This window comes from Vombatus ursinus, unplaced genomic scaffold (assembly GCF_900497805.2).
Source record: "Vombatus ursinus unplaced genomic scaffold, bare-nosed wombat genome assembly UNPS02004577.1, whole genome shotgun sequence".
In the NCBI taxonomy this organism is placed as follows: Eukaryota; Metazoa; Chordata; class Mammalia; order Diprotodontia; family Vombatidae; genus Vombatus; species Vombatus ursinus.
In genome coordinates, this window is record NW_020944355.1 from 126,832 (window position 1) to 152,889 (window position 26,058).

Consider the following 26,058-nt stretch of genomic DNA (forward strand, 5'->3'; position numbering starts at 1 on the left):
ATCACTTTAAGCAGTGGTATGTTGGCAAAAGTTTAACAACTTGCCAGGAAAAAAATGTACACCACATCCTTCTCAGTTTAATCTGCGTTATCAACGTTTTCTATGTTGCAATTTTGTCTTTAGCAAAAGTGATTGGCTGTAAACTGAATTGGGGCCTGAGGATTTTAGGTGCAGGATAAAAAGGAATGAAAAAAATGAGTGAAACTCACAGTTATTATGGATTGTTGGTAAGAAGGAGAGATGAGACATGAGGGAATGAATGCAGGTTGCTGGGTAACTTAAGGAGGATGAAGAATGGGGAAGGCACTCACCTGTAACATGGAGATCTGCATTTTGTAGTAGCGATTGGAAGGGTCAGGAGAGGAGACAATGAGGAGCCGCCGTTTCTCATAGAACTGATCCAGGAGGGCTGCAGCTGAGTTGACATTGACATTAATCTTCATGGCTAGAGTAGAAGAAGGTGGCCATTCAGGACACTGCTTCTGCCTTTCCTCCCAAATGATTCAATGAATGTATTCTTGGGTTCTAGACTCCTTCCTTCAAACCTGATTGGAAGCTGCTTCCCTACCCCCTGGAAAAGTACCTGAAGGTACCCTCTCCTTCTGTTGAGTACCCAGGGCCTGTCTAAGAGACATCTCAAATCTTGCCCTCCCACTACCCTCTAATCACTGAACTCTTAGATCAGGGCAGAGATATCAATAGAGTGAGGCTGATGAGGCTTTTACCCAGAGTAGAACATTTTCATTGAATGGGCACCAACAGTATTATCCTGGCTGTGCTTCAGTCTTTGTTTGCCTTGCCCCTGCTGTGGCAGCAGAGGCCTTTTCCTGAGGGTCTTTCCTCTCTTTTCTTAGACACATTTCTCTCCCCTCTAGTACCATACCTTAGGTGCTCCTACTGTCTTCTCCCCTTCTGTGGGCTGTAGAAATTGCTAGTTACAGCTCTGAGGTCAGGGGATGACCTTTGGAGGTGAGGCAACCCAATCCACATGACAATTCTCTTTTCCCTCCTTTCTCACTCACGGGTACAGATGGGCTGGGATCCTGACCACTGTCGGCTAGACTGGCAGACTCGGGAGGAGGTCCCCTGGCGCTCATAGCCCCCATCACATTGATATTCACATATGGCCCCATAGTTGTCCCCTGCCGAGGTGCAGGTGAGGTAGCCATGCTGAGGTGGCTTCAAAGTAGGGCAGCGTCTCACTGTGGAAGAAGAACTCAAGTCAAGCTGTAGGATCTCTTCTAGCAAAGGAAGGCCCTGACAGTGTCCATGCTGGGTCTTCCAAGGTGAGAGACCATGGTGTACCCAGAATGGAATCTGTAAATGCAAAAACAAAACAGGAAAAAAAATTGAAGATTGTATATAAATCAATGGCAGGTTGTAGGAATTCAGAGGACAGGACTGGAGTAGTTGGGGAAACATTCTGCGAAAATGTGGGGCTTGAGTTGGCCTTGATGGTAGGAAAGGAGAGAGCTTCCTGTCAAGATGACTGCCTGAATGGAGGCAGAATGTGTATGTACCTTCTCCGTACCTATTCCAGCTAAACCCCAAAGTACCAACTAGCCTTGATAATGACCAAGAAAGACAGTGAGAAACCACAGTGACTTCTACCCCTAAACCACGTAAAAAGTCAGCCAGAAGCCTGAGGGCAACAGGAAAGGGGACCAGCAGCGAAGTCAGCTTCAGGGCAGGGTGACCTCCCAGCGTGACCAGAAATGAACCAAAGACACGTGTAGCCTTCAAGCTCTGTGTCTGAGAGTTTCCTCAAGAAAGCCCCAGGGCAGACATCTTGGAAGCACCAGGGAGAAGTAGTAGGCAGTGAACAGAGTGATCCCACAGTCTTTAGACTGGGATAACTCAGGTATGCATCCCTGATCTCTGAGAAGACTCTTGGACTTCTACAACATGTCTCTACAGAGGCTAGGGCTGGACAGCCCCGGGTCTGCCCCAATGTGGCCTTTCTGAAGCCATCATGGAGGACTGGATCGGTAACTATGTGAGATCATCCATGTCCAGGCAGTGGCCTGGGGCTCATGGGGTCTAGACTTGGGAGGCAAGGTAGCTGAATCATGTGCATATAAATGGCCTTTTAATCTCTGAAACAAGCATCTCCAGATTGGTAGTCCCCTTCCACAACACAGATGTACGAGGGTGTAAGATTGTACAGTCATAGATTTAGAGTAGGAAGAGAATTCACATGAGAAAACTGAGGCCCAGAGAGGTAGTGACTAGCTCAGCCTCACCTAGGTGGTAATTGATAGCCAGGATTCAACCCTAGTTCCTCTGACTCCAAATTCAGCTGCCCTTTCTGTTGGCCTACATTGTCTCTCCTTGTACATGTGTGCCTGGTCTAGCAAAACAGAAACAGAAGGGAAGTGTCAGGGGAGTTTGTGCATCCTTTCTGACCTTGCACCTTGACGATGAACTTGCAGCTAGCCCGATTGTAGGCCCGGTCATAGGCAGTGTACCGAATTACATGTTCTCCTTCGGGAAACCGAGAGCCTGGCTCAGGTCCCCGCAGAGTCACCCTGGATAGAACAGAGCAGAATAATCATTAGGGAGCAGGCACTATGGGATTAGGGTCAGGGAACTCAGCCTCCCTCTGGCCATGGTCTGTGTATTCTTTGTGAAAGTGAGCCTGGGAGAAGTAGCTGCTGTGGGAAGAAAGATACTATTTGGTACCCACCTGGTGATGGTGCCATCTGCAGAGTCTTTCACCACAGGTGGGTCCCAGTACACCCTGGCAGTCAGCTTCTCAGGTTCAGCCATCTTCTCACGGGAGTGGGGACAGCGGATCTTGGGGGGATCTATGTCTGTCAAGGTTAGAAATCAGATGACAGCTCCTGAGTCCCCTCTCATTCCTCGGAGGCAAATCTACTCCCTTGGATGGATATAAGGGGAAAGAAGCCCAAAGATATCTCAGGAAGAAGCCTAGCCCAGGGTGGGGATGAAGGGGGGGTGGGGAGAAGCAATAGTAGCCCTTAAATAGGCTATATAAGTACTAGGGTGCTTACTACACAGTTGACAGAGACTCCTACTGGAGTGGGCATTCATAAATGGACAGATCAAGTCAAGGCAGCAGCGGGTGGCAGGACAACTGTGTGGGGACTGGACCTTACCTACGCATACAGGCTCGCCTCCACTCCACCGTCCATCTTCCATGCAGATTCGGCTGCGGTCGCCTTCCAAGTGGTAGCCACTGGCACAGCTGTAGTCACAGCGGGAATCCAGCAGGATGCCATTTGTGCAGCTGTAGGTACCACTGGTGATCAGGGGCAGCACAGGACATCTCACCTCTACAAGAGAGCCAAGGGGGCTTCTGTGAGCAGTGGCAGTGCTCAGGGGCCCAGCACTGGGAGAGATAATGAGGCAACTAGAGGCACCATCAGCCACATCAGGAAACAGATACCAGCAGCCTCGCCACCTGCTTCACGGAATCTTCCGTTAGTCAGTTGGGAAGTATTCACGAAGTGCTTACTGTGTGTCAGGCAGAGTGCTGAAGTTGGGGAGTACAAAGCAAGGCAAAAATACGGTCCCTGCCTTTAAGGAATTCACATTATGTTAGAGGAGACATGAAAACAACTGTGGACATCCAAGATAAATAGGGCATAAATGGAAGATGACTGAGGAGGCCCCTGGAGCTGAGAGTGGGGGCAGGAACTAGGAAAGGCCTCGTGCAGATGGAAGCCAGAAGTGGGGGTGAGGAAGGAGAGCATTCCAGGCAGGGGGGACAGCCAGGGAAAGGGCATGGATTTGGGGAGATGGATGCTCTTGATCAGAAACACCGAGGAGGCCAGATCATGAGCTATGTTTTGGCGATAAATCCATGGGCCATACAGTGTGAGAATGATGTGAGACTGGCCCTCAGCAGAGACGTTAGGTCTGGATAGAGAGCTGGCTCTGCGGAGAATTGGGAGTTGATCCCATGGAAGCCGATGATTCACCAAGTGAATAGTATGGAACAGGGGCTGCTAAACTGAGGCCCCAGGGGCCAAATGCGGCCTTCTGCTTATCCTTGGACATCTCATAAACTAAGAATGCTTTTTACATTTTAAAATGATTGAAAAAAATCGAAATAATACTATTTTATGACACATGAAAATTATATAAAATTCAAATTTCAGTGTCATAAAGAAAGATTTATCGGAACATAGCAATGACCATTTGTTTGCATTTTGTCTGTAGCTGCTTTTGGGCGACAGTGGCAGAGCTGGGTGGTTGCAACAGAGACCCTGTGTGGCTAGCTGGCGCTGTCACAGCTTCACTGTGACTTGAAGGGGCACAGTTAGCACTCGAGGCTTTTGAGTGCCATGTGGATTGCTGTGCTGTGATGTATACCCATCATGTCAAAACAGGAAGAGAAAGAAACAAAAGTTTTATCACGATTTTTTGAGCTCAAGGTCAAGATCGAAATTTTGTGGCTCGAGAAAAACCACCCTCTAACTATCTATTATTGAGCACTGAATGGTTTTGGAAATGAACTTTTGCTGTTAACTTGATAATGTTTCTTAAGGAATTCAACCTAAAATTAAAAGGCAAAATAGCACTTGTATGCAAAACTTATAGTATGGTAAAGTCAATCCAACAACAACTAACATTGTTTGAATTACAAATAATGTCAACAAATAAAGTTGTCAGGAAGTAAGAGCTCCGTCCCTACCCAAATTTGCAGGGGCTATATTTTGAAGACACAATTCTAGTAGCATTTTTCAGATCTTGATGTAAGTGTACAAGAAATTTCCATACTTTAAAATCTATTTAACTGTGCAGTTGAGGAGCTTCCACCTAATCTGCACCTGGAAGTGATTCATTGATAATGTGATGACATGCTGAAAGGCGAATCTCAAGAGAAGAATCAAATAGAATTCTAGAAATGCCTTCCAAGTGATGAATATGTTCAGTTAAAATCATATGCTTGTGCACTGATATCAGTATTTGGCAGTATCTATCTATGTGGATAAACATTTGCAAACATGAAATACAACAAATCTCATTAGAGATGCACCTTTGCGGATAGACCTTTGTAATTGATTTTGGTGATAGAGAACACTAACTTTGAACCCCAATTAAGCAAAATGTTATCCCCTCCAAAAAGGATTCCATTTTCCTCATTAGTAGACCTATATTACCCTAAAATCACACTCACTTATGATTATTATATTTTGAATTTTGTCAGCAAGAAAATTTGTGGAAATTTGTTTTCTCTTTTTACCTACATGTTATCCTTGATTTTGTCTCAACTCACAAAGCTTCAAATATTTACCATCTGTTCCTTTGCACAGAAAAGTTTGCCAATCTCTGTTACAGAGAGAGAAGAAAAGACGGCCCAGGACAGAGCGTCAGAGGCACCCATGGTTAGTCAATGGGACCTGGAAGCACATCCAGCCGAGGAGACTAAGCAGGATTAGGCAGACAGGTGGGAGGAGCACTTCCAGAGAGGGTTTTTTGGAGCCCACCTGTTACACTGGAAGTTCCTTGAGAACCATTTGGGAGATATGTATCCTCCTACCTCACTCGATGCCTCTTTGTGGCATGGACGTGGCTCTGGGTTCTCTGAGGGTGTGCCAACTGAGCAGAAGCTCTGGCAGCACTAGCCAAGGCAGGGCCTGGAGGTTGACTGTGTACCTGTTTGCCAAGGGCCAGCCTAAGGAAGCGCAGGGACGTTTGGACCCAGGCTAGCTGTGGGCTCATGGAATCTCTCAAAGATCATCTGCCCAAGTCAGTGAGGAGTCACAGGAAACCGGGAATACTCTGACACCTCCTTGAAGTACTGGGGACCCAGCTGCAAACATGTCTCTGCAGTCCCTGCCCTCAGGGAGCTTATTATGGTCATAAATATTCTGGTGCTTAGTAGGTAGGGCTGACTGGATGCTGGAAAGGGATTTGGAGGGGGCAACTAGGCCATAAGGAAGGACTGGGCCTTTGATTAAATACCTACTATGTCCTAGGCCCTGTGCTCAGTGCTTTAGAAGTTATATCTCATTTGATCCTCACAACAAACCCTGGAAGGCAGGCACAGTTACTATTCCTCTTTTACCCACTGAGGAACTGAGGTAAACAGAGGTTAAGTGACTTGCACAGGGTCACAGAACTATTAAGTATCTGAGGCTGGATTTGAACTCAGGTCTTCCTATGCTCTGGCTGGAGCCAGGGATGGGAGGGGCTGGAGGGAAGAAGCTGATTTCAAATGGGGGTGACACCCTTTGTATGCCGTAGGCATGAGGCTGCCTTTCTCTGATGCCTCCTGCCACCCCCTCCAGTTTCTTCCTTGGGTGCAGCGTGAGTAGTTTGGCAGCAATCAGCAAACCTCAAGCGTTACGGGGAAGGGGAGGTTACTTGCCCCTGCTTGTGTGAGGAGAGTCCCAGAGAGCCCCAGACTCTGCTGCTTTCTGATCTGCAAGGCAGGCTGGCTTCCCATGGGCTTCAGACCCCTGGGCTGCCACTCAGGGAGCCCCAGCAGTATCCAGTGGGAGAGTAAAGGGGTGGGCTGGTTTGCTCAGGGATTCTAGGGCATCCATAGTCAGGCTTGGACCCTCCCATGCTGCTTGTCTCGGTCTGCATCTCTTTCACACCCAGGGTGGGCACGGGGCATACACATTCACTTACGTCTGCAGTAGGCCGTTCCAGACCAGCGCCGGCTTGGCAGGCAGTTCACAGACCTCCGGCCAATCAGTCGATAGCCCCGGTCACAGGACAGCTCACACCGGGTGCCCAAGCTGCTGCGATAGTTACCCCCCCTTGGGGAGTAGCAAGTGGCTTCTCCATCTTGGATGTTCAATGTATAGCACCAACGGGGCACTAGAGAAATAGAAAGTAAGGTGAGGGAAGGGAGAGTGGATCAGGGCCAGGCATGTGCCCCAGGCTGCCCCACAGAGACACTCTGGGCTCAGCTATCTCAAACCCCCTTGTAACCACATGTGTCTGTGCTGCGTTTTATTTTATTTGTTTTTGAATTTTATTTTATTTTCTATTACAGATTCTTTCCCTCCCTCTCCCCCCTCTCCTATGCGTTGAGAAATCAAGAAATACAATACCTATTATACATATGAAGTCATGCAAAACTTATTTCTGCATTAGCTATGTTTTGGAAAAAAGCAAGGAAAATAAAGATAGGGAAAAAATATGCTTCAGAGCCCATCAGTTCTCTCTGGAAGTGGATAACGTTTTTCATCACGATTCTTTGGAGTTGTGGCAGATCGTTGTCTTGCTGAGAATAGCTAAGTCATTCACAGTTGGTCATTGTACAGTATTACTCTTACTGTGTCCAGTGTTCTCTGGTTCTGCTCATTTCACTCTGCATCAGTTCATATAAGTCTTTCCAAATTTTTCTTGAAAGTATCCTACTCCTCATTTCTTATAGCACAACAGTATTCCACGACAATCTTATGCTACAACTTGTTCAGCCATTCCCCAGTGGATGGGCATCCTCTCAATTTCCAATTCTTTGCCACAACAAAAAGGGCTACTGTATATATTTTTGTACATGTAGGTCCTTTTCCTTTTTCTTTGATCTCTTTGGGATACCATCCTAGCAGTTGTGTTCTCCAGAATGGTTGGATCAGTTCACAACTCCACCAAGAGGGCATTTGTGTCCCAATTTTCCCCCATTCCCTCCAACATTTATCATTTTCCTTTTCTGTCATATTAGCCAATCTGATGAGTATGAAGTGGTACCTCAACGAAAATTTCATTTCCTTAATTATTAATGATTTAGAGCATTTTTTCATGTGATTATTGATAGCTTTGATTTCTTCCTCTGAAAACTGCCTGTTCATATCCTTTGACCATTTATCAATTGGGGATTGGCTGTCATGTTTATATTTGACTCAGTTCCCTATATATTTGAGAAATGAGACTTCATCAGAGAAACTGACTGAAAATTTTCCTCAGTTTCCTGCTTATTGTGTAATGAATTTTAGTCTAAAATGGTTAAATTTTTAAAAATTCCTGTTTATAGGGCCAAACCTGCATTTCAGAGACTTTTATTTGGTTTTCTCCTAACAGTTCGGGATAGCTTAGGTTTTTGCTATCAGTAGAATTCTACCAGAATATCTTACTATCTTAAAAAATAAGATGGGGGGGGAGGGGGAGAGAACTTTAAGAATAATTTGAGCCACTTTTAAGGCAGGGCACCAGATAAATCACCCAACCTGACTGCACAGCCAGTGTCTGTAAAGGCTGTATACCAGCATATATCGCTGCCTATGCACTTGGTGGCAATAATCTAATGAAGGCAGAATGGCTTGATTTTTAGAAATGGAGGATAAACGTAGCAGCCATATTTTGACCATTTTTCAAACACCATCCAGGGAAACTACAAAACAAAATGTGGATGCTGAGCTGGATTTAGGTGGATTTAAATGGACAGTGCCCTTGCAAACAATGTTTTCTCCCTGTACCTCCCACCCATCCTTCCATTCTCTGCCTAACCTCTTGCAGTCCTTGAAAAGAAAAGAAAGTTCTTTCGCCAAAGTCCTTGACTCAACAACAGAAACTGATAGGATTTTATCAGAGGGAGTGACACTGATGAAGTCATTGCTGCACACCAAGGCCTGTGGGACCTTTCCATTGGCCTTGTAGTTGAAACCTCCTCCTAGAGTGGGAGCTCCTTCCTTGAGAGTACCAACTGTCTGACTTCTCTTTTGGAATCCCCAGCACTTAGCATAGTGCTCTGCACATAGTAGGTGCTTAATCAATGTTTTATTCATTCATTCAAGCAAGCAAGGATTACGCGAATATCAAGATCTGCTCAGCTCCAGCTGAGGAAACTAAATATTTGATGGGAAACTGAAAATAGCAAAGTGCAAAAGAACCACCTTCTGACTGGAGAAAAACAGCTTTGTAGGGGAGGGAAGCCAGGTTTCTGAGAGTGAGGGCCTGCAGAATCATAATTACTGCCATTTCAGTAGCATATTAAGGGGTGCAAAGTGCTTCACTGCAGACATGATTTCATTTGAGCCTCATAATAACTCTCTGAGATGTATACTCCAGGCCTAATTATCCCCATTTGACAGATGAGGAATTGGAAGTTGGGAGAGATGAGATTACAGGTCCATTATCACTCAGGTAGGATAGGGGAGGAGGCAAAGGGGACGCCCGTATTGCCCTAAGGCTAAGCAAGGCCTCCTGAGTGATTAGCTCCACCAGCCTAGTCAGTGACTAGAAAGAGAAAACCCAGCTGGCCCTGAGAGATAAGCAGCCCGTCAGGAAGCTTTGATGCTGATTCTCACCTGACTGCATGAAACCTCGGGGAGCTTTTGACCAACCATATTAAAAAGTATGGGAGATTGGACTATCTGTGCATGGACTGACCCACAGGGCATGTTCTGGAAATTTTTTTTTTTCCTTTTATTAAATCTCTGCCATAGAAAAGTCAGTTCTGAAAGTGATATTCAGAATTGAGAGGCAGTGTGGAGCAGTGAATAGTGACCTTGGTTCAAACTCTGCTTCTGACACTCACTGGGCAAGTCATTGCACTTTTCGGAGCCTCAGACAACTGCCCAGGACTCAATTACTAAGTCGTAGAAGGTGCTTTAGAGAGATTACCCTTGTCCAGGGTTCCCTGTGTTGGGGGAGAAAAAACATCAATCACAGTTTAGGGGATTTTTTTTTTTTTGCAAATTCGAATATTCCACATTTTGCTGAATACAAGAGGATTAGAACATGAATTAGGGTGATTGTTAAGCCACCCTTCTGGAACCTCTGGCCAACTAAACCAAAGTTGTTCCTCTACCTATGAGTGTGGCATACTGACCCCATCTAGTGGCAGAATCGTTGTATTGCAAAAACCGCCATAAGTGTGACTGGGGATAAAGAGATTACAAGGTTAAAATCAATGCCTGTTAAAACCAGGTCCCGTTAGGGGCCTGTGAGGAGTTGGTGAGAAGGCAAATCCCCTATGACTTTTCATCCGGACAGTATCATCGTCCACTGCAATGGATGAAAATCTATTTTAAAAATGTTCCCCTTACCCCAGAAGTCAGTTTCACAAACTCTTGCAGAAAACCATTTGTTGATTCTATGTCATAGTTAGGGTCAAATGCCAGAGGATGCTGGATTTAAGTCCTGGGGAAGTCCTCCAGTCTCAGAGAGTTCCAGTTTTCCCATCAGCCAGATGGGGATAATAACAATAATCACTAGCACTTCAAGGTTTACGAAGTGCTTTACAAACATTATCTCATTTTATCCTCACAACCCTCGGGAGTAGGTGCTATTATTATCCCCATTTTACAGATTAGGAAACTGAGGCAGCGGGTGACTTGCCCAGGGCCACACAACTAGTTAAATGTCCGAGATTGGATTTGAACTCAGGTCTTCCTGACTCTGAGAGCAAGGTCCTCTCCACTGCCCTACCTAGCTGCCTAATAATAAATGAGTCCTAGTGGCTGCTCAGTCACCTACCTACCACCTGTGTGACCTTGAGCAAATCACTTTGCCTTTTCAGCCTTCAGTTTTCTCATCTTATGTCACTAAGGGATTGGACCAGAGCCCTCCCAGTGCTCATCCCATGGTCCTCTGAATGCTTACAATACCTATGTCACCATCGCCATCTTCACTCACACACAGGTCTGTCTGTATCTTTCAGGTCATACACATTAGCTCACCTATGTAACGTGTCCCTACTTAGGGGTATGCTGGAGCCCACTAGACCTGGCCAGAGCTGATTGTTAAATTTTCAGTGTGAGCATTTACACCTCTGAAATTAGTAAATGCTACAAGTCAGGGCTTGATTTATTGTTTTATCGATTGTTTTGACTTTAAAAAGTGGTAGAGAGAATAACGAAGATTAAGCTTAAAAGCTGTCTAGGGTACATCACTCCCTCCACTCCCACCCCCAAGTCATTGCTAAACATTTACCAGAACACCCCTGCCTTCACCCCTTTCTGCCTGGGGGAAAGGGCTAGACACTAAGATCCCCAGGCCTTAAGATAGAGTTAGGCCCTCAGGGCATGTTCTGGGTACATCGTTAGCTTCAGGCTATAGTGGAGTGTGTTTTGTGGACTACGAAGTCCCATACGTGGTCAGCTACCCATTTCTGCTGGAAGTTCAGTCCAGGGGGCCACTTAGGTAGGTGGAGATCATCATTCCTAACTCCTTGAAGGTGCTGGACATCGTCGGATGTCTCCTATTACCCAACCGCTCAAATCAGGCAAGCCACAAACTCGAAACGGCTTCCCTATGGAGTTCCAGGTGCCTCAGGGACCTCAGGGAAATAGGAGTCTTGGGCCCTGTTCTTAGAGAAATAACGAGAATAACTGATACAAAGGCACAGTTTTCAAGTTCAGACACACATTCTGTCATACGGGCCTCCCAACAGCCATGGAAAGGAAGCAGGTGCTGTGGCTGTTGTGATTCCCATGGCACAGATGGCAAATCTCGAAGGCTCCGAGGTAAAGGGACTTGCCCAGGGTCACATGGTTAGTAAGGGTCGGAGGCACGATCCAAACCTAGGCTTTGGGGACTTCACGTCCAGTTCTAAGAGAATTTTAGCTTGAGAGCTCCAAAGCCATCTAGTCTAACCCCCTCATTTGACAGATGAGGGAATAGAAGCCCAGAGAGAGGAAGTGACTTATTCCTGCTCACACAGGTGGCAAGCCTAAAATTTAAACCCAGATGTCCTAACTCCCAATCCAGGACTGTGGTTATCTCACTGCCCTGTGAAGCCATTACAGTGCCTTGCCTAATAATATAGTTGGGGAGCAGTGAGGCACAGGAAAAAGCTGGCTAGCAAAAGAAGTCAGGGGCCGCTACGTGCCCAGTGAGGAGCATAGACACCAAGTGCTGGGGGAGCTCAGAGGAAGCAGCAGTCAAGGGGGCCTCTGCTGGCCAAGCAAGGCTTCATGGTGGCCGTGGGCCTTGAATCAGAGGACGGGAACGTGTAGCTAAGCAGAGTGAAAAGGGGCACGCAGGCCACTCAGGCAGAACACAGTGAGGAAGCTAGCCTGGCTGCTGCTGGGTGATGACAGACAAGTTTGGGAAAGTAGATCGGGGCCAGTTGCGGGCTAGGCGTAGGGACTTGAGTGGGAAACATTTTTGAGTGGAGGAAGCCATATGATGATGAAAATGATGGTTCAAGATGATTAATCAGGTGTGTAGGAAGGATCAGGATGGGGCCGGGAGACTAGCTAGAAGAGTCTTGCTGTATTCATGACATTATACTCGGATGGTGACAATGGGATTGGAAAGGCAGGGACCGAGCAGGAAGGCAAGAGCCACTGGGCGGGAAGAAGCAATAGGACCTAGTGGCTCCTTGGACGTACTGAAGAAGGGCAAGCTTTCAAGCCCTGTTGACTAGGGATTTGGAGGACCCATTAACAGAAAGAGAAATGAAGAGGACAGTGATTTCTGTTTTGGATGTGTTGCTTTGGAGGGGTCAGTGGGGTCCCCAAGTGGAGGCAGTTGAAGATGTATGACTGTAAATCGGGAGAGAAGTTGGGGGGGATTGGAGATAGAGACCTGGGCAGCATTTCCATAGAGGAAGGTGATAGTGGGAGCTGCAGGAAGTGGGGGATCTCTGGGGGAGAAAGAATAGGAGATCTCTGGCTGAGCCCTTCCCTCAGGGGAGTGCTTGGACTCTCAAGTTAGGAACCGGTGGGAACAAGAAAAAGAGGGGTTAAAGGAGCTATCAAAGAAATGGTTCTGGGGCTAGGAAAACCTTTGGTGTGCCAAGGGCACGGTTCCTGGCACATTGCTTGATAAATACTTGTTATCATCAGAGCAGCTCACATGGATGCAGATGGTACTCTAAGGTTGGCAAAGCACTCTGGAGACATGATCGCCTTTGAGCCCCAAGGACAAGGAGGAAGGTGGCAAGGTGCTACCAAGAAGCCAGGGCAATGATGATGAAGAACAGCCCATTTGGCCCTTGGGAGGTCCCAGAGTTTGTTACTGTCCTGCTGTTTCTCAGATTCACCCCAATCAATCTTTCTTCCCAATGTCACCACTGATGCCAGATCACACCAGTCTTTTCCTGCCAGTCGTACTCAAGAATCTAGAATTGCCTGCAGCGTCAAGGCCAAATTCTTCTCCCTGGGAGGGAAGCTTGATTCAAAGAGAGTTTAGGAGTAACCCAGCCCCACTTTCCCCTCAGGGCAGATAGCCCCTCTAAAGGCTCACCAGGCCTGTTGTGATCTGACTCCAGCCTCCCTCTCCAACCTTATCTCGCACTACTCCTGAGTGTGATCCTTCAGCAACAGCCAGACTGGTCTCCTCCTTCATACTCCTTGCTCATTCTCCCTTTCGAACTTTGGTTCATTCATTCATTCAATATCCAAGGTGTTTATATTATGTGTCTGGCCATTATCCTATTGGGAGTCAGGGGGATACAAAGAAGTGTGATCCATGGTCCTTGCCCTCATAGGGCCCAGGCTGGCCCTGAGCTGAAATTACCTCGGTAGTCCAGAGCAGGGACCTGGGGGGGCATTTCAACCGACACTTCATTGTAGCTGTCATCAGGATAGTAACCTGAGCCTGGAAGGAAGAGAAGAAAGCAGCATGAGATCAGAACTTCTCAGGTAGGCCCTCCCTACCCTTTGCACCTTCCAAGTGGTTTCTTTCTAGAATATGACCACCCACAGGTGAGGAGCTGGGCAGGCTGGGTATTCTGTGGGGAAAGTTCGGTCCTAGAAGGTTGTAAGACTACCACCACTGGCACACACACACACATCAGCTGTGAACTGCTTCCCTGGTAATAAAACTGGCCTGGGGCGGGGCATGATGGCACTGTGAAGGACTTGTTCCTGCAACTGTCCTGTCCTGCAAAGTGGCAGCTGTGGGCAGTGAGCAGCTCAGCCTGTGACTGCTTGGACCAGCACATGGTCATGTGGAGAGGGTTCAGCCATTGCTATCATTTCCTGGTTGTTGCAAGTTGGCACCAGTAGCCAGCTTGGGGGGCGGAGCTCAGACGGTGAGGAGAGGGTGATGGCTTCATGAACGCTAGCAAAAGGAACCTGTTGTCAGTTTGCATATGAAAGGGCCACGAAATAGTGACAGGGCAACACAATGGAGGTGCCAGCCCTGCTAGGAACAAGCTGGAGAGAGAGCTTTTAGGAGTGCTTCTGGGAGAGTGGGGCAAATGGAGGGGGAAGGGATTTTCCTCCCCTCACCCCAGCACACACTAAGCAATGGCATAGCGAAGCAGAAACACATGGCAGAGTTCAGAGGTGGATGAGTCAGCAAGAAGAGTGGAGCGTTGGGAGCCCAGAGCTGGGATTCTGCTTGGAAGATGGCAGGTCCTCGAGCCAGGATTTCTGCCCGTCCTAGGATAGGGGTTCCAGTTAGGCTAGGACATCAGCTGAGCCTGAAGCTAGAAGCCACAATGACTATGGCCATCAGTGAAGTAGCATCCCTGAGTCAAGTCAACAAGGATTTATTAAGCACCTGCTGTGGGCCAGGCACTGTGTTAAGATGTAGGGATACAAAGAGAGGCAAAAACAGGCCTTGCCCTCAAGGAGCTCACAGTCTAAGACAACATGCAAACGGCTATGTACAAACAAGACATGTAGGATAAATTGGAGTTAACCTCAAAAGGAAGGCATTAACATTCAGGGGGATTGGGAAAGGCTTTTTTTTTTTTTTTTGGTAGGAAGTGGAATTTTTCTGAGACTTGAAGAAAGCCAGGGAAGCCAGGAGGTAAAAGTAAGGAAGCAGAGTATTCCAGGCATGAGGGACAGCCAGTAAAAAGGCAGTGTTGGGAGACAGCAACAGTAAGGAGGTCAGCGTCATTGGATCATAGAGAACTTGTCAGTATATAAGATATAAGAAGACTGGAAAGGTAGGAAGGAGCCCAATTATGAAGGGCTTTAAAAGCCAGAAAATGTTATTTAACAGGAGCCACTGGAGTTTACTGTCCTGTTCAGATTTGTGCTTTAGGAGGATCACTTCGAAAGTTTAGTGGAGTGGAGTTTAGTTGGCTGGAGCGTGGGGAGGCTTGAGGCAGGGACACCATCTACAAGCTATTATAATAGTCCAGATGTGACATGATGAGGGCCTGCTGTGACAGTAGAATCAATAGGACTTGGGAATAGAGCAACATCTGCACTTCCCATTATCCCGGTGGAGTACTGTATAGCTAAGTAACGTTCAACAGAGACTTTGAGACCAAGATTGGGAGGAACGGTGTGAGCACATTATTGACCCTGCAGCACTGGAGGTATGAATTGCCCCTCATTGCATTTGTTTACTTCTTACTATACCATTTCAGCAAAAGCCTTTGCTTTGAGCTGATTGTATCCTCTGGCAGATTATTCCAAGGTAAACATACTAGTGTGGGCTTGGGTACTATAATAATGATAGTTTTAGGAGTATGAATTCATGGAGTACCTTAAACTTGGTGTAGTTGTCTCCTGGGGGACAATGTTATAGGACCAGTATCTAGCAGGGTGCCCCCAAATATAAATTAGGCTAGTTTTCCCTAAAAGGTCACAAAGCTGTCCCAGACCATATTGATCCCCATGTCTTCTTCCCCCCCTTCCTTTTTTTTTGTGTTGATATCAACTTGGTTTCCTAGTCACCAAAAGGCATAAAAAGGCCTTCCCACAAGGAGTCTGGGTCCCTGTTGACCATATCTACTTCTATAAGGAGGTGAGTAGAAGTAGCATCAAATGCTGCTGTATCCTTGTTGACTGTGCTTTCTATATTATGGATAAGTAAGCCTCCTTTTGTTAACTGTTTAATGACCTATGAGTACCTCATATGGTCCAATATCAAACCTGAACTAATAAGGGCCCACTTGAAGGGGCCCAACCTTTGAGTGTGAGTCAGGGGTGAAGTAAGCCAGGGGGGCCCTATCCTAGGAAGGCTCTTCCTTCTTCACTGTGAAGTTTGGATTCAGTCAAAGAGGGCCATGTGTGGCCCCAAAGCCTCAGGTTCCCCACCCCTGCCTAGGGAGCCTGGTACAGCCTGGATTTCAAACCTGGCCTCAGGCACCAGCTGTGTGACCCTGGGCAAGTCACTTTACCTCTGCTTGCTTTTCTCTCTCCTTCTGTAAGGTTGGGGGAAGAATAGCATCCGTGTCCCAGGGGTGTTATGAAGATAAAATATGATCCTACTGGAAGTGCTTGGCAGACCTTAGGGCGTGTGTAATGCTACCTATTGTTCTTATGGGGCAAATGTCGGTGACTGGTAGGATGAGCTGTGCCACCCTCCATCCCTTTGGGTGGCACAGGCCACAATGGAAACCAGCCCAGCTGCTTTCAAGCAGACTAAACAGTAGGTTTCTCTAGACTGCTAGGTTAGTTGCAGGAAATAGGTCTTGAATTAGTGTTAATTGGGAAACAACTTGGTTGTTTCCTGAGCAGAGTTCCAGGAAGCCTGCCTTCCAGCCCCTACTCCCCAGGCCCCACCCCTTCTGGCTTAGGAATTGGGCAGCTGGCCAGTGAAGGGTCAGAAAAGAATTCCCTGCTTCCAAGAGAGGCAATTTTTCCAGACCCGGGGCTGGCCTCAAGGAGTGGATGGAGCCTTCTTGAAGGGAGAACCACAGGCCTGTGTAAACAAGGCTGTGCCTCACTCTGGCTTTCCTGTAGGGGACAGCTGGGCCCCCCTGTGCTCCAGGGTGGAGCTCAGGGTCCAGTCATGAAGCTGCTCCAGTTCCCCAAGTCCCAGGCAGGGGGGGGGCAAACCGGTCCAACTTGGAAAACAAGCGAATGAACCAAACTGAAAGCCTGCATTGTGAAATCCCATCCTCACTTTTAATTTCCCTTGGCCTCTCTGTCTCTCTGTCTCCCCCAGCCCTTTTTCTCATTTTTTTCTCCTTCCCCTCCCCCCTTTTAGCTCGTCCTCCTGTTTCCCCCTTTCCCCCTTTCACCTGGCTCCTCCCCTTCCCACATCCCACATGCCATTGGCCTCCACCCAAGAGCCCAGCCTGCAGTTCGGTTTGGGGATTAGCCTTTAATGCGCTCAGCTCTGTTCCTGGCAAACAAAAGGCCAGATGTTGGTGAGGCCCTAAGCCCTGCCTCCTCCATCCCATTGTGAAGGAACTCCCCACAGGGAGGTAGAGCCCTGGTTCACTTGGCCAAAGTGAGGCCTGGCCCCCCAGTCCAGGCTCCCCGAAATGAAGGTGATAGAAAAGGAAGGAAAAGGAAGAAAGAGGGAGGATGAGTGGCTTTGTGAACATGGCCAAGGAGGGCCTGAATCTCCAACCTCCTTGTAGTCAGTTATCTGGGATCAAAGGTCAGCAAGTACTTTACATCATTCCAGAATTACCCGGACCTGTGGGGAGGCCGAGAGGACAACACAATAAATCATGACAGGCTTCCCTGAGCTAGGGGGTGGGGTGAGGAGGAGAGGGGAGGGGGCCCAGGCTTGCTGCTTTTCCTAGCCTCTCTCCAACAAGTCTAACCTGGGGAAAAAAGACAGCTTTTGGACTTTACAGTTAATGGAGGTAGATAGAAATTTGAAATGAAATCCGGATGAGGCCTAGAGGGCTGGGTTCTCCTCACCCAGCCCTTCTCTGGCCTGGGACTTGGCAAGCAGATAAGTAGCCTCCCCCCCTCCCCACCCCAGGCCACACAAGGGTGTGGCTACCATGAATGATTTGCTTGAAGTCTCAGACTTCCCCAGGAGCTCCAAGCAAAGACTATGCTTGGGAGGGGAGCTGGAGAGCTGGAAAATAACCCCAGAGGCCGTCAATCCCCCCTTCTTTTACAGCTGAGGAGCCTGAAACCACCTAGAGAGGGGCAGTCACTTGCTCAAAGTCCCACAGGTAGAGAGTGGATGAGCACGAGCTGGGATTTGAATCTAGCTCCTGTGACCCCAGGGCCCATTCTTTTCACAGTGTCACTGCCTATAAGGCTGGCAAAGCACTGGACCTATGGAATCTCTGTAACTGTCTCAGCAGCCCTGTAAAGCAGCTTGTAGAGGTATTATTATCTCTACTTGTAGACAGAGGTTGTTGGTTCGAATCCTGATTCTGTCACAGATTGCCTGGGTGACCTTGGACAAATAACTTTGCCCTCACTGGACCTCAGTTTCCTCCTCCATAAAATGAGAGGATTGGACTTAATGGCTTTGAAGGTCCCTTCCAGCCCTAATTCTATGATCCCGTATCATCTCTAGGGCAGGCCTGAGTATGGCAGAGCACAGGCTGTTAAGCAGGCTAAAGGCCCACCTTCCCCTGGCACCCCCTAGCCAGAGCCAGGTTAAGCGAGGGAGGGGAAGCAGTTTGCATATTTGTTTGAGCACTGGATGCAGCTGTCCCAGACAAATAGAGACTCCTGCCAAAGACCTCCACCAGAAGCTAAGGGCATGTGGAAAAGTTTAGCATGTGTGCAGGCTTGGGCAGTGGCGGGGCTGCTGGATCCGCTGCAGGGGAGCAGTTTGTTATTGACTCTTCTCTGGCTGTTCTCCTGGGTTCATCACTTAGGCCCAGCTCCTTCTCCTGTACCCCCTCCTCCCCCTCCCCCTAGCCCCAACCCTCACAAGGGCAGAATTTGCAAGCCACAGAGTACTTTGAGAGTGTGGCCTATGCTGGCTGGGCCCCATCCAAAGCCTCGGTCTGCCCATCTCATTAGCCTTCTTCCCCAAGACCCCTCCTTCCTTCCATCCCTTCTCCTGTCTGGCAGGCAGCTTCTTCTTCAGCCTCCAGATAGGAAGGTTGGGGAGCCTCCAGGAACCCAGGCATCACCATCCCCTTCTGATGGGGTTCAGAGAGGATCTTTCATTACAAAGGTGGAGGGGTTCCTGTGGAGAAATGAGCTATGTGGTCAGGGTGGTGTCACCTCTTCAGAGGAAAGGGAATTAGGCCCCCCTCCATCCGACTGTTCCCTCTGAACTCAATGTGAGAAATAAAGAAGTCTTTAAGAGGGTCATAGGGACAGTCAAATAGAGAGCAATAGGGAAAGAGTGATTCTGGTTTATCCTGGGAGAGCTCTCCCTACCTTCTTTCCAGCTCCTTCAAATGAGGGATGTAGCCTCAGCAATACTGTTGTCTACACTGGGTAGCATGAAGGGCATCAGTGTGGTCCAATCCCTCAAGCGTTTACTTAATTAGCTTTGGTGTGAGGGATAGGAAGGCAGACACAAATAGAAAGAGTCCCTGCCCTCCAGAGTTGCCAGTCCATGGTTGTTGGAGGACATAAGTAGATGTGTGATAGTCTGAGGAGGCAGAAGCAAGCATATAGGGGCCTTCCTTCCCTAGGAAATGGCCCGTGAGCTGAGTGAGTCTGCAAGGAAGCTCAAGATGCTGACAGGCAGACAAGGAGCAGCTCTCCTGACTTCTCCCCCATGACCCTGCAGCCTTCTCACCCTGTGGCCCCCTCCTCTGATTGGTGAGTTTCTACCCAGAACCTTCCTTTGGAGGAAATGCCCAGGACAGCCATGTGCACTCCACCTCCCCGCCCAGCTCTACCTCTCCAGTACCTCCTTCTCCTCCCCACCCTGCACTTTTCAGGTCTCTGTTCTGTCTTATCTTCTCTTGTCAGAATGTAAGCTTGTTGAGGGCAGAGACTATCTTCCCTTTTGCTTATATTTATGTGCTTAGCACAGTGCCTGGCACATAGTGAATGTTAACTAAATGCTCACTCACTCAGTCACTCTAACTATCCATCCATCTATCTATCTATCTATCTATCTATCTATCTATCTATCTATCTATCTATCTATCTATCTAATTTCTCTATCTACAGAGAGCATCTTAACCTTGGGCACAGTCTAAGCATAGGCAGCATGGGGCTGGAAGTAGAGAGCTGAGATCGGGCCAGTTTGGCTAGAATGCAGAAAATTCATTTTAGAAGAGGTCTTTCTCTCTTTCTGGATAGAGAGAAGTGAGAGACTAAGGAATTCTTAAGTTCAAAGGGCTTTGGAGGTCATCTAGGTCAACCCTCAGCCTTCATATAGAATTGTTTTATTTTCAAAGACACACATTCCACAGTTTGCCTCAGTCTTCTATTTCCCATTGAACTACTCTTATTGTCAAGAATAATTCTGCATATGCAAATCAAAATGACTCTAAGGTACCACATCACACCTATCAGATTGGCTAACATGACAAAACAGGAAAATGATAAATATTGGAGAAGATGTGGGAAAATTGGAACACTAATGCATTGTTGGTGGAGTTATGAACTGATCCAACCATTCTGGAGAGCAATTTGGAACTATGCCCAAAGGGCTATAAAATTGTACATACCTTTTGACCCAGCAATAGCACTTTTTTTTTTTTTTTGCTTTTTTGGTGAGGCGATTGGGGTTAAGTGACTTGCCCAGGGTCACACAGCTAGTAAGTGTTAAGTGTCTGAGGCTGGATTTGAGCTCAGGTCCTCCTGACTCCAAGGCCAGAGCTCTATTCACTATGCCACCTAGCTGCCCCCCAGCAATAGCACTTCTAGGGCTGTATCCCAAAGAGATCATAAAAATGGGAAAAGGACCCACATGTACAAAAATATTTATAGCAGCTCTTTTTGTGGTGGCAAAGAATTGGAAGTGGAGGGGATGCCCATCAATGGAGGAATGACTGAACAAGTTGTGGTATATGAATGTAATGGAATACTATTGTTCCATAAGAAATGGTGAGCAGGCAGACTTCAGAAAAATCTGGAAAGACTTTTATGGACTGATGCTGAGTGAAGTGAGCAGAACCAGGAGAATGTTGTACACAGTAACAGCCACCTTGTGCCATGACTAACTTTGATAGACTTAGGTCTTCTCAGCAATGCACACGATCTAAGACATTTCCAAAAGATTCATGACAGAAAATGCTATCCACATCCGGAAAAAAAACCATGGAGTCTGAATGCAGATGGAAGCATACTATTTGCTCTCCTTTTTTTGTTGTTGTTTTGTTTTATTTCTTCTTTCTCGTGGTTCCTCCCATTGGTTCTAATTCTTCTGTACATCATGATTAATGTGAAAATATGCTTAATACAAATGTGTAAGTAGAGCCTATAGCAAATTACATGCCGTCTTGGGGAGGGGGGAGGAGAGGGAGGGGGAGAAAATTTAAAACTCAAAATCCTATGGAAGTGAATGTTGAAAACTAAAAATAAATAAATTATTTAAGAAAAAAGAATAGTTCTTCATAGGATATCTGATCCCCTCATTTTTCAGATGAGAGAACTGAGGCCCAATGACATAAAGTGACTTATCCAAGGTCACACAGCTAATAAGTGGCAGAAGTTGGATTTGAACTCTGAGTCTCTGGCTTCAAATCTAGCGTTCTCTCCACTGCACCAAACCTCATACATCTGCATTTAATCTACATTTCTCTCATGGTTTAAACCCACCTTCTCTTCTCTTTTTCTGTTCTCTGTCCTTCCTAACATCATCAGCATTAGCATCATCACAATAATAGCCAAAGGGATCACCAGCTTCTACAACTCACCTCCATACCATGTGGGGGTCACGACTTGGCTCAGGAATATCAGTAGGAAGGGAGCTCCCATCAGGGCCAGCTGCAGGGGCATCCTTGGTGTGGACCTTTGAGAGGCAGGAGTTATTGGGCTGTGGCCCAGAGTACTGGGCACAGGTGACTTTCAGGCCCAATAGTGACTAACTTCAAAGTACCAGGAGAGGTTTCAATGGAAACTCTGTGAGAAAAAAGAGAGAGAGCCCCTTCTCCTCAGGGATGGCACCGACTAGCTGCTCTTTACTCCACTTTCTCACTTTGCTCCCAATACCTAGTACAATGGGAGATCTGGACTTAGGAAATGTCCCTTGCCTGAGTGGGTGACAGGTTTCTGCTGGGGTATTGTCAGCACCCTTCCTGTCTCCAACTCATGGATCTTCAGGATCTCATCTTCTGGTGAGAGAGGGTGCTAATATCACTAGGTGTGTGCTCTAGATGGGTAAACTGAGTCCCAGAGCCTGGAAGAAGGCCAAGCCCAAGTCCCATGTCCAGATGAAAGCCAGAGACAGAAGGGGCATGCATGACCCAGTCCCAGGCTCTGTCTATGAGATCAGTATTTCCTAACAAGCAGTGTGTGATGAGAGGCTGCTCTAAAGCTTCTTCCTCCATCCCTGGAGTGGCTGCTGTCCTGGCTCTAGCCCCAGCTTTGGGGTTTTCTGCCAACCCAGGTGTCCTGGCAGGCCAGGCCACAAATCGAGGTTGCCCTAGAGAAGAGCCGTGCAAATGTACGAGGAATAAATAAGTGAGCAGGTCGTAGCTGCTGCTTCTTCCTTCTCTCTGCCTTCCTGCTGCCGGGATGTGCTTTGTGAACACCAGAGGAAATTTAAAAGAATAGAGGACTGTGGCTTTGACAGTGCTACCCCTGACAAGGTCCCCCAAATGTCCCTACCCCCTCAAGGCAGCAAACAGCCCTGGCACCAGAGAAATGATGAGGCCATCAGATTAGAGGTGGAAGGGACCTCAAGGGTCATCTAGAACACCCCCCTCCCCATTTTACAGGTTAGAAAACTGAGTCCTAGAGAGCTTAAGCATCTCACCTCAGAGCACACAAGTAAGAAATGGCAAAGATCGATTGGAACGTGGTCCCTTTGACTCTAAACCCATGGCTCCTTCTATTGTGTCCCACTTCCTGGCCTGGAAACCCATCCACCCTCCGTGCTTACTATGGAAGCTGTTCCTGAAGCCTCTGTCTCCCTGTCTCTGACTGTCTCTGTGTCTTTGTCTGTCTGTCTGTCTGTCTCCTTCCATTTTATACAAAGAGAGAGAGAGACAGGGAATCAGACCAGACAGAAAAGGGGTAGGACAGGAAGAGCAAGGAGAGAAGAATAGAAAAGGGGAGAGAGATGGAAAGAATTGAGGGGAAAGGGGAGGATAGAGAATGGAAGGAAATAAATAGAAGTTAGAAAGGAAGAGATCAAAGTAGGGAGAGAGACAGACAGACAAAGATAGAGACAGAAAGAGACACAGAGACAGAGAGAGAGGGAGAGAGACAGAGAGAGACACAGAGAGATAGAGACAGAGAGGGAAAGAGAGACAGAGACAGACAGACACAGAGACAGACAGAGAGAGGAGAAAGACAGAAACAGAGAGACAGACAGAGAGATAGAAGAAGAGAGACAGAGACAGAGATAGAGAGAGAGGTCCCAGGACAGCCCCTAGTTAGATTGCTTGTGAGGTCAGACTCGGGCATCCTCTGCCCTGAGCCCCAGATCTGATCCACTTTCTTTGTTATAAGGCAGTTGCTTTCTCTTTCAAAGCTCCTCCCCTCTTGGCCCCCTCCCTCTCCCGCCCCAGCCTTTTGCAGATCAAAGTTCTCCCTGGGTTTCCATCCCCCTGCCCCTCGGAAGGTGGGGAGAGCAGGCTGCTCGCCCCAGGGAGCTGAGGCTTAGAACCTACAGCGAACCGAGGTCCAGTCCAACTGCCTCTTCCTTCCCTCTTTCCCTCCAGCCAGTGAATCAAGGGGGATTGGGCACAGGAGAAGACAGGGCAGACCTTACCGAGCCTGGGGTCTTTCTTTTCTTGCTTCCTTCTTCAGGGGAAACTTTTACTTTACTTTTAACATTCCTAAAGGCAGCAGCTCCCGGTCCTAGACTGTGAACACTGTCCAGATGTTAGCCTAGCTGCATCTGCCAGAAGTTCTCTTAAAGCTATACTGTCCCCAAAGCTATAGTTGTTCTCCCCCGCAAAGGAGGAGAACAGAGAGGTGGAGACAAAGAGACACGAGGGCTGAAGGCCAAGGGGAGGAATGACGGTCACTGGCCTTCAGCCTATGACGATAGTAATGACTGTGGCTTGTTAAGGAGCCCCGAGAGACGAGCTTGAAGGTGTGAGGCTCTTCTGACTCGGGAACTAAGAATGCTTTTGAGAAAGGGAACAGTTTGGCCAACTTCTGCCACCCCCCGACAGGGTTCCTAGACCACCGACCTTGGGGTCAAGGGGCAGACACTGGTACAAACTACCTCACCAACCACTTAACTCTTCTAGACTCTGGCTACCAGATAAGATTTCCTTGTAAACACATGTGCTCCTTGAATGAAGAACAGTGACATCTCCTTTAACAGGAAGAGGGGAGAGAAGGCAGTTCTGAGGAGGATTTGGTTATTTATTGAGCTGGACAATATATGTGAAGCCTGCAACCCTCCTTCCCCCAACCAGACCCCCTAAAAGCTGCTCTCAAGTACTCTTTGGGTCAGCGTTATTCAAAACCATGGTTCACAAGCCCCTAGCCAATGTTTCCTACCTTAATTCGGGTTGGCAGCTAGATAGTATACATAGAGTGATGGACGTGGAGTCAGGAAGACCTGACTCCAAAATCTGGCCTCAGATATTTACTTAACTGTATGAGCCTAGGCAAGTCATTTAACATCTCTGTGTCTCAGTTTTCCCATCTGTAAAATGGGGACAACAATAGCACTTACCTCTCAGGGTTGTTGTGAGGATCAGATGTGCTAACACGTAAAGTGAAAATGCTATATAAATGCTATTTAAAAAATTCAAACAAAATAAAGGCATTTAGTTAAACAGAAGATCGAGATAAATCAAAAGAAAACAAATCTTCTGAACACACAGGGACACATTCTCCCACAGCCTTTCCATTGGTGGGAGAGGGGACACTAGAAGCTCACGCAACTCGCATGGCTAGCTAGAATACCTCACTTCCTCCACAGAGCAGCTGACATCATCTGCTAGGTCACTTTCTCCACTGTGCTGCCCTTGAACAGCCACTGCAGTCTGCTGCTTCTCTGATGAATTGCTGCTTCTTCCCAGCATGTGGGAATTTAGGATTCTTTTGTGAGTTAACCCATAGCCTTTGGGCTATTTCAGTTCTTTTGTGAGCAAGGCCCGTGTCATACCCAGCCAGCAGAGTCCCTCAGGTCATCTACTTTCCCTTTTTCCCCCTCTAAACTACAGATAGTTCTCAGTTTATGTAAATTTGCATTGTGGGACTTTACATAAAGAATTTTGAAAGAAATATGCATTCCAAAAAAACCACCAGCTGTTCACTTTACTGTACTGTACAGTACTGCGAGCTCTGTCTTTGCCTCTGCCCCTCTGCTCAGAGCTTCCTCAGCCTCCCACCCAGCCACCAAAAAAATACCCTAAAAAAATCCCCCCCAAACCAAAAAACAACCCTCCAAGTGAAAGCGGAAGGGCTCCTGGAGAGACCACTATCACCACCACTGCAGCTCTGCTGGATGGGGAGGGGGCTTGGCTTAGAACTCCCAACCAGCCCCTGTGTGTTCCTCTTCTTGCTCTCCCTTCTCTGACCCCAGCCTCTCAGTGTCTTTGAATCATGTGCCGGCCCCCTCCCTCCGCAGCACACGCTGCCTCCTTCCTGCTTGCCTTCTTCCCTCCCTTCCCCACCTTCTCTGGCACATTCCCATTAGGTAAAAATCATTTTACCTAGAGGTCTGTGGAATGGTCCACTTGCATAAAGCGAGAACTGTCTGTACTTTAGTTTGCCCTAAGTGGGGACTTTGCTAGACTTGCTCAATATTTGAATTGGAGTGAGCTCATTCCTTTTGTCTCCTATCGTTTTGTTAGCTTCAGGGCCTTGTAGATTGCCCGGAGTCTTCCTTTAGCCCCACTGGAGACGCAGAGCGGGACTGGTAACCTTTCTTCCTAGTGGTCTCCAAACTGTGCTCCCTGTGCTCTGGCCCTCCTCGCCCTCCTCCTCCTCCTCCTCCTCCTGCCACTGGAACATGGACTCCTTCCTCTGAGACCCCAGGCCCTCACCCAGTCTTGCCTTGAACCATGCTACCACACTGCTTCTTAGCCATCCAGACCCTAGTTTGACCCCTTCCCCCCTTTGCAAACTCCAGTTCCCATTAGAATGTAAGATGCTTGAGGGCAGATACTGTCTTGCTTACTTGTATTTATATTCCCAGTGCTTAGCACAGTTCTTGGCATATAGTAAGCACTTAGTAAATACTTTTTAATTCATTTTCCTGCATTCTTCTGGTTGTATCTAGACCACTGTCCTCTTTACTTATGCATGACAATTTAGTAGTAATCTCTAAACTAGTTCCTAGTTCTGTTTCCCTTCTACTATGAGCAAGGCACCATGCTAGGCATAATAAACCGGGAGGAATGAGAAACTCATACACTAATGAGGAGATGGCTTGTTGTAAGCAGCTAGCTATAATACAAGGTAGGATGCAGCTGGCTGTAATACAAGGTAGGATGCAGCTGGCTGTGATACAAGGTAGGATGCAGCT

At 47.6% G+C, this 26,058-nt stretch overlaps 1 protein-coding gene across 2 annotated transcripts in view; it reads right to left on the reverse strand.

Moving 5' to 3' along the window:
• The window catches only part of SRPX2 (sushi repeat containing protein X-linked 2), a 32,757-nt gene extending 9,231 nt beyond the window's left edge, over window positions 1–23,526 (reverse strand). The window contains exons 1-9 of one of the 2 annotated variants that reach the window (XM_027838189.1): window positions 23,338–23,526; window positions 21,317–21,411; window positions 13,390–13,470; window positions 6,607–6,798; window positions 3,120–3,296; window positions 2,687–2,813; window positions 2,407–2,528; window positions 1,023–1,202; window positions 312–445 (exon numbers count right to left, since the gene is read on the reverse strand). In XM_027838189.1, the coding sequence (XP_027693990.1) occupies window positions 312–445; window positions 1,023–1,202; window positions 2,407–2,528; window positions 2,687–2,813; window positions 3,120–3,296; window positions 6,607–6,798; window positions 13,390–13,470; window positions 21,317–21,398 (1,095 nt within the window). In that variant the 5' untranslated portion in view covers window positions 21,399–21,411; window positions 23,338–23,526. Of the gene's footprint in view, window positions 1–311; window positions 446–1,022; window positions 1,203–2,406; window positions 2,529–2,686; window positions 2,814–3,119; window positions 3,297–6,606; window positions 6,799–13,389; window positions 13,471–21,316; window positions 21,522–23,337 lie in introns of both variants that reach the window. The other variant, XM_027838182.1, reaches the window with a different exon arrangement.
• Window positions 23,527–26,058: the final 2,532 nt, after the last annotated feature.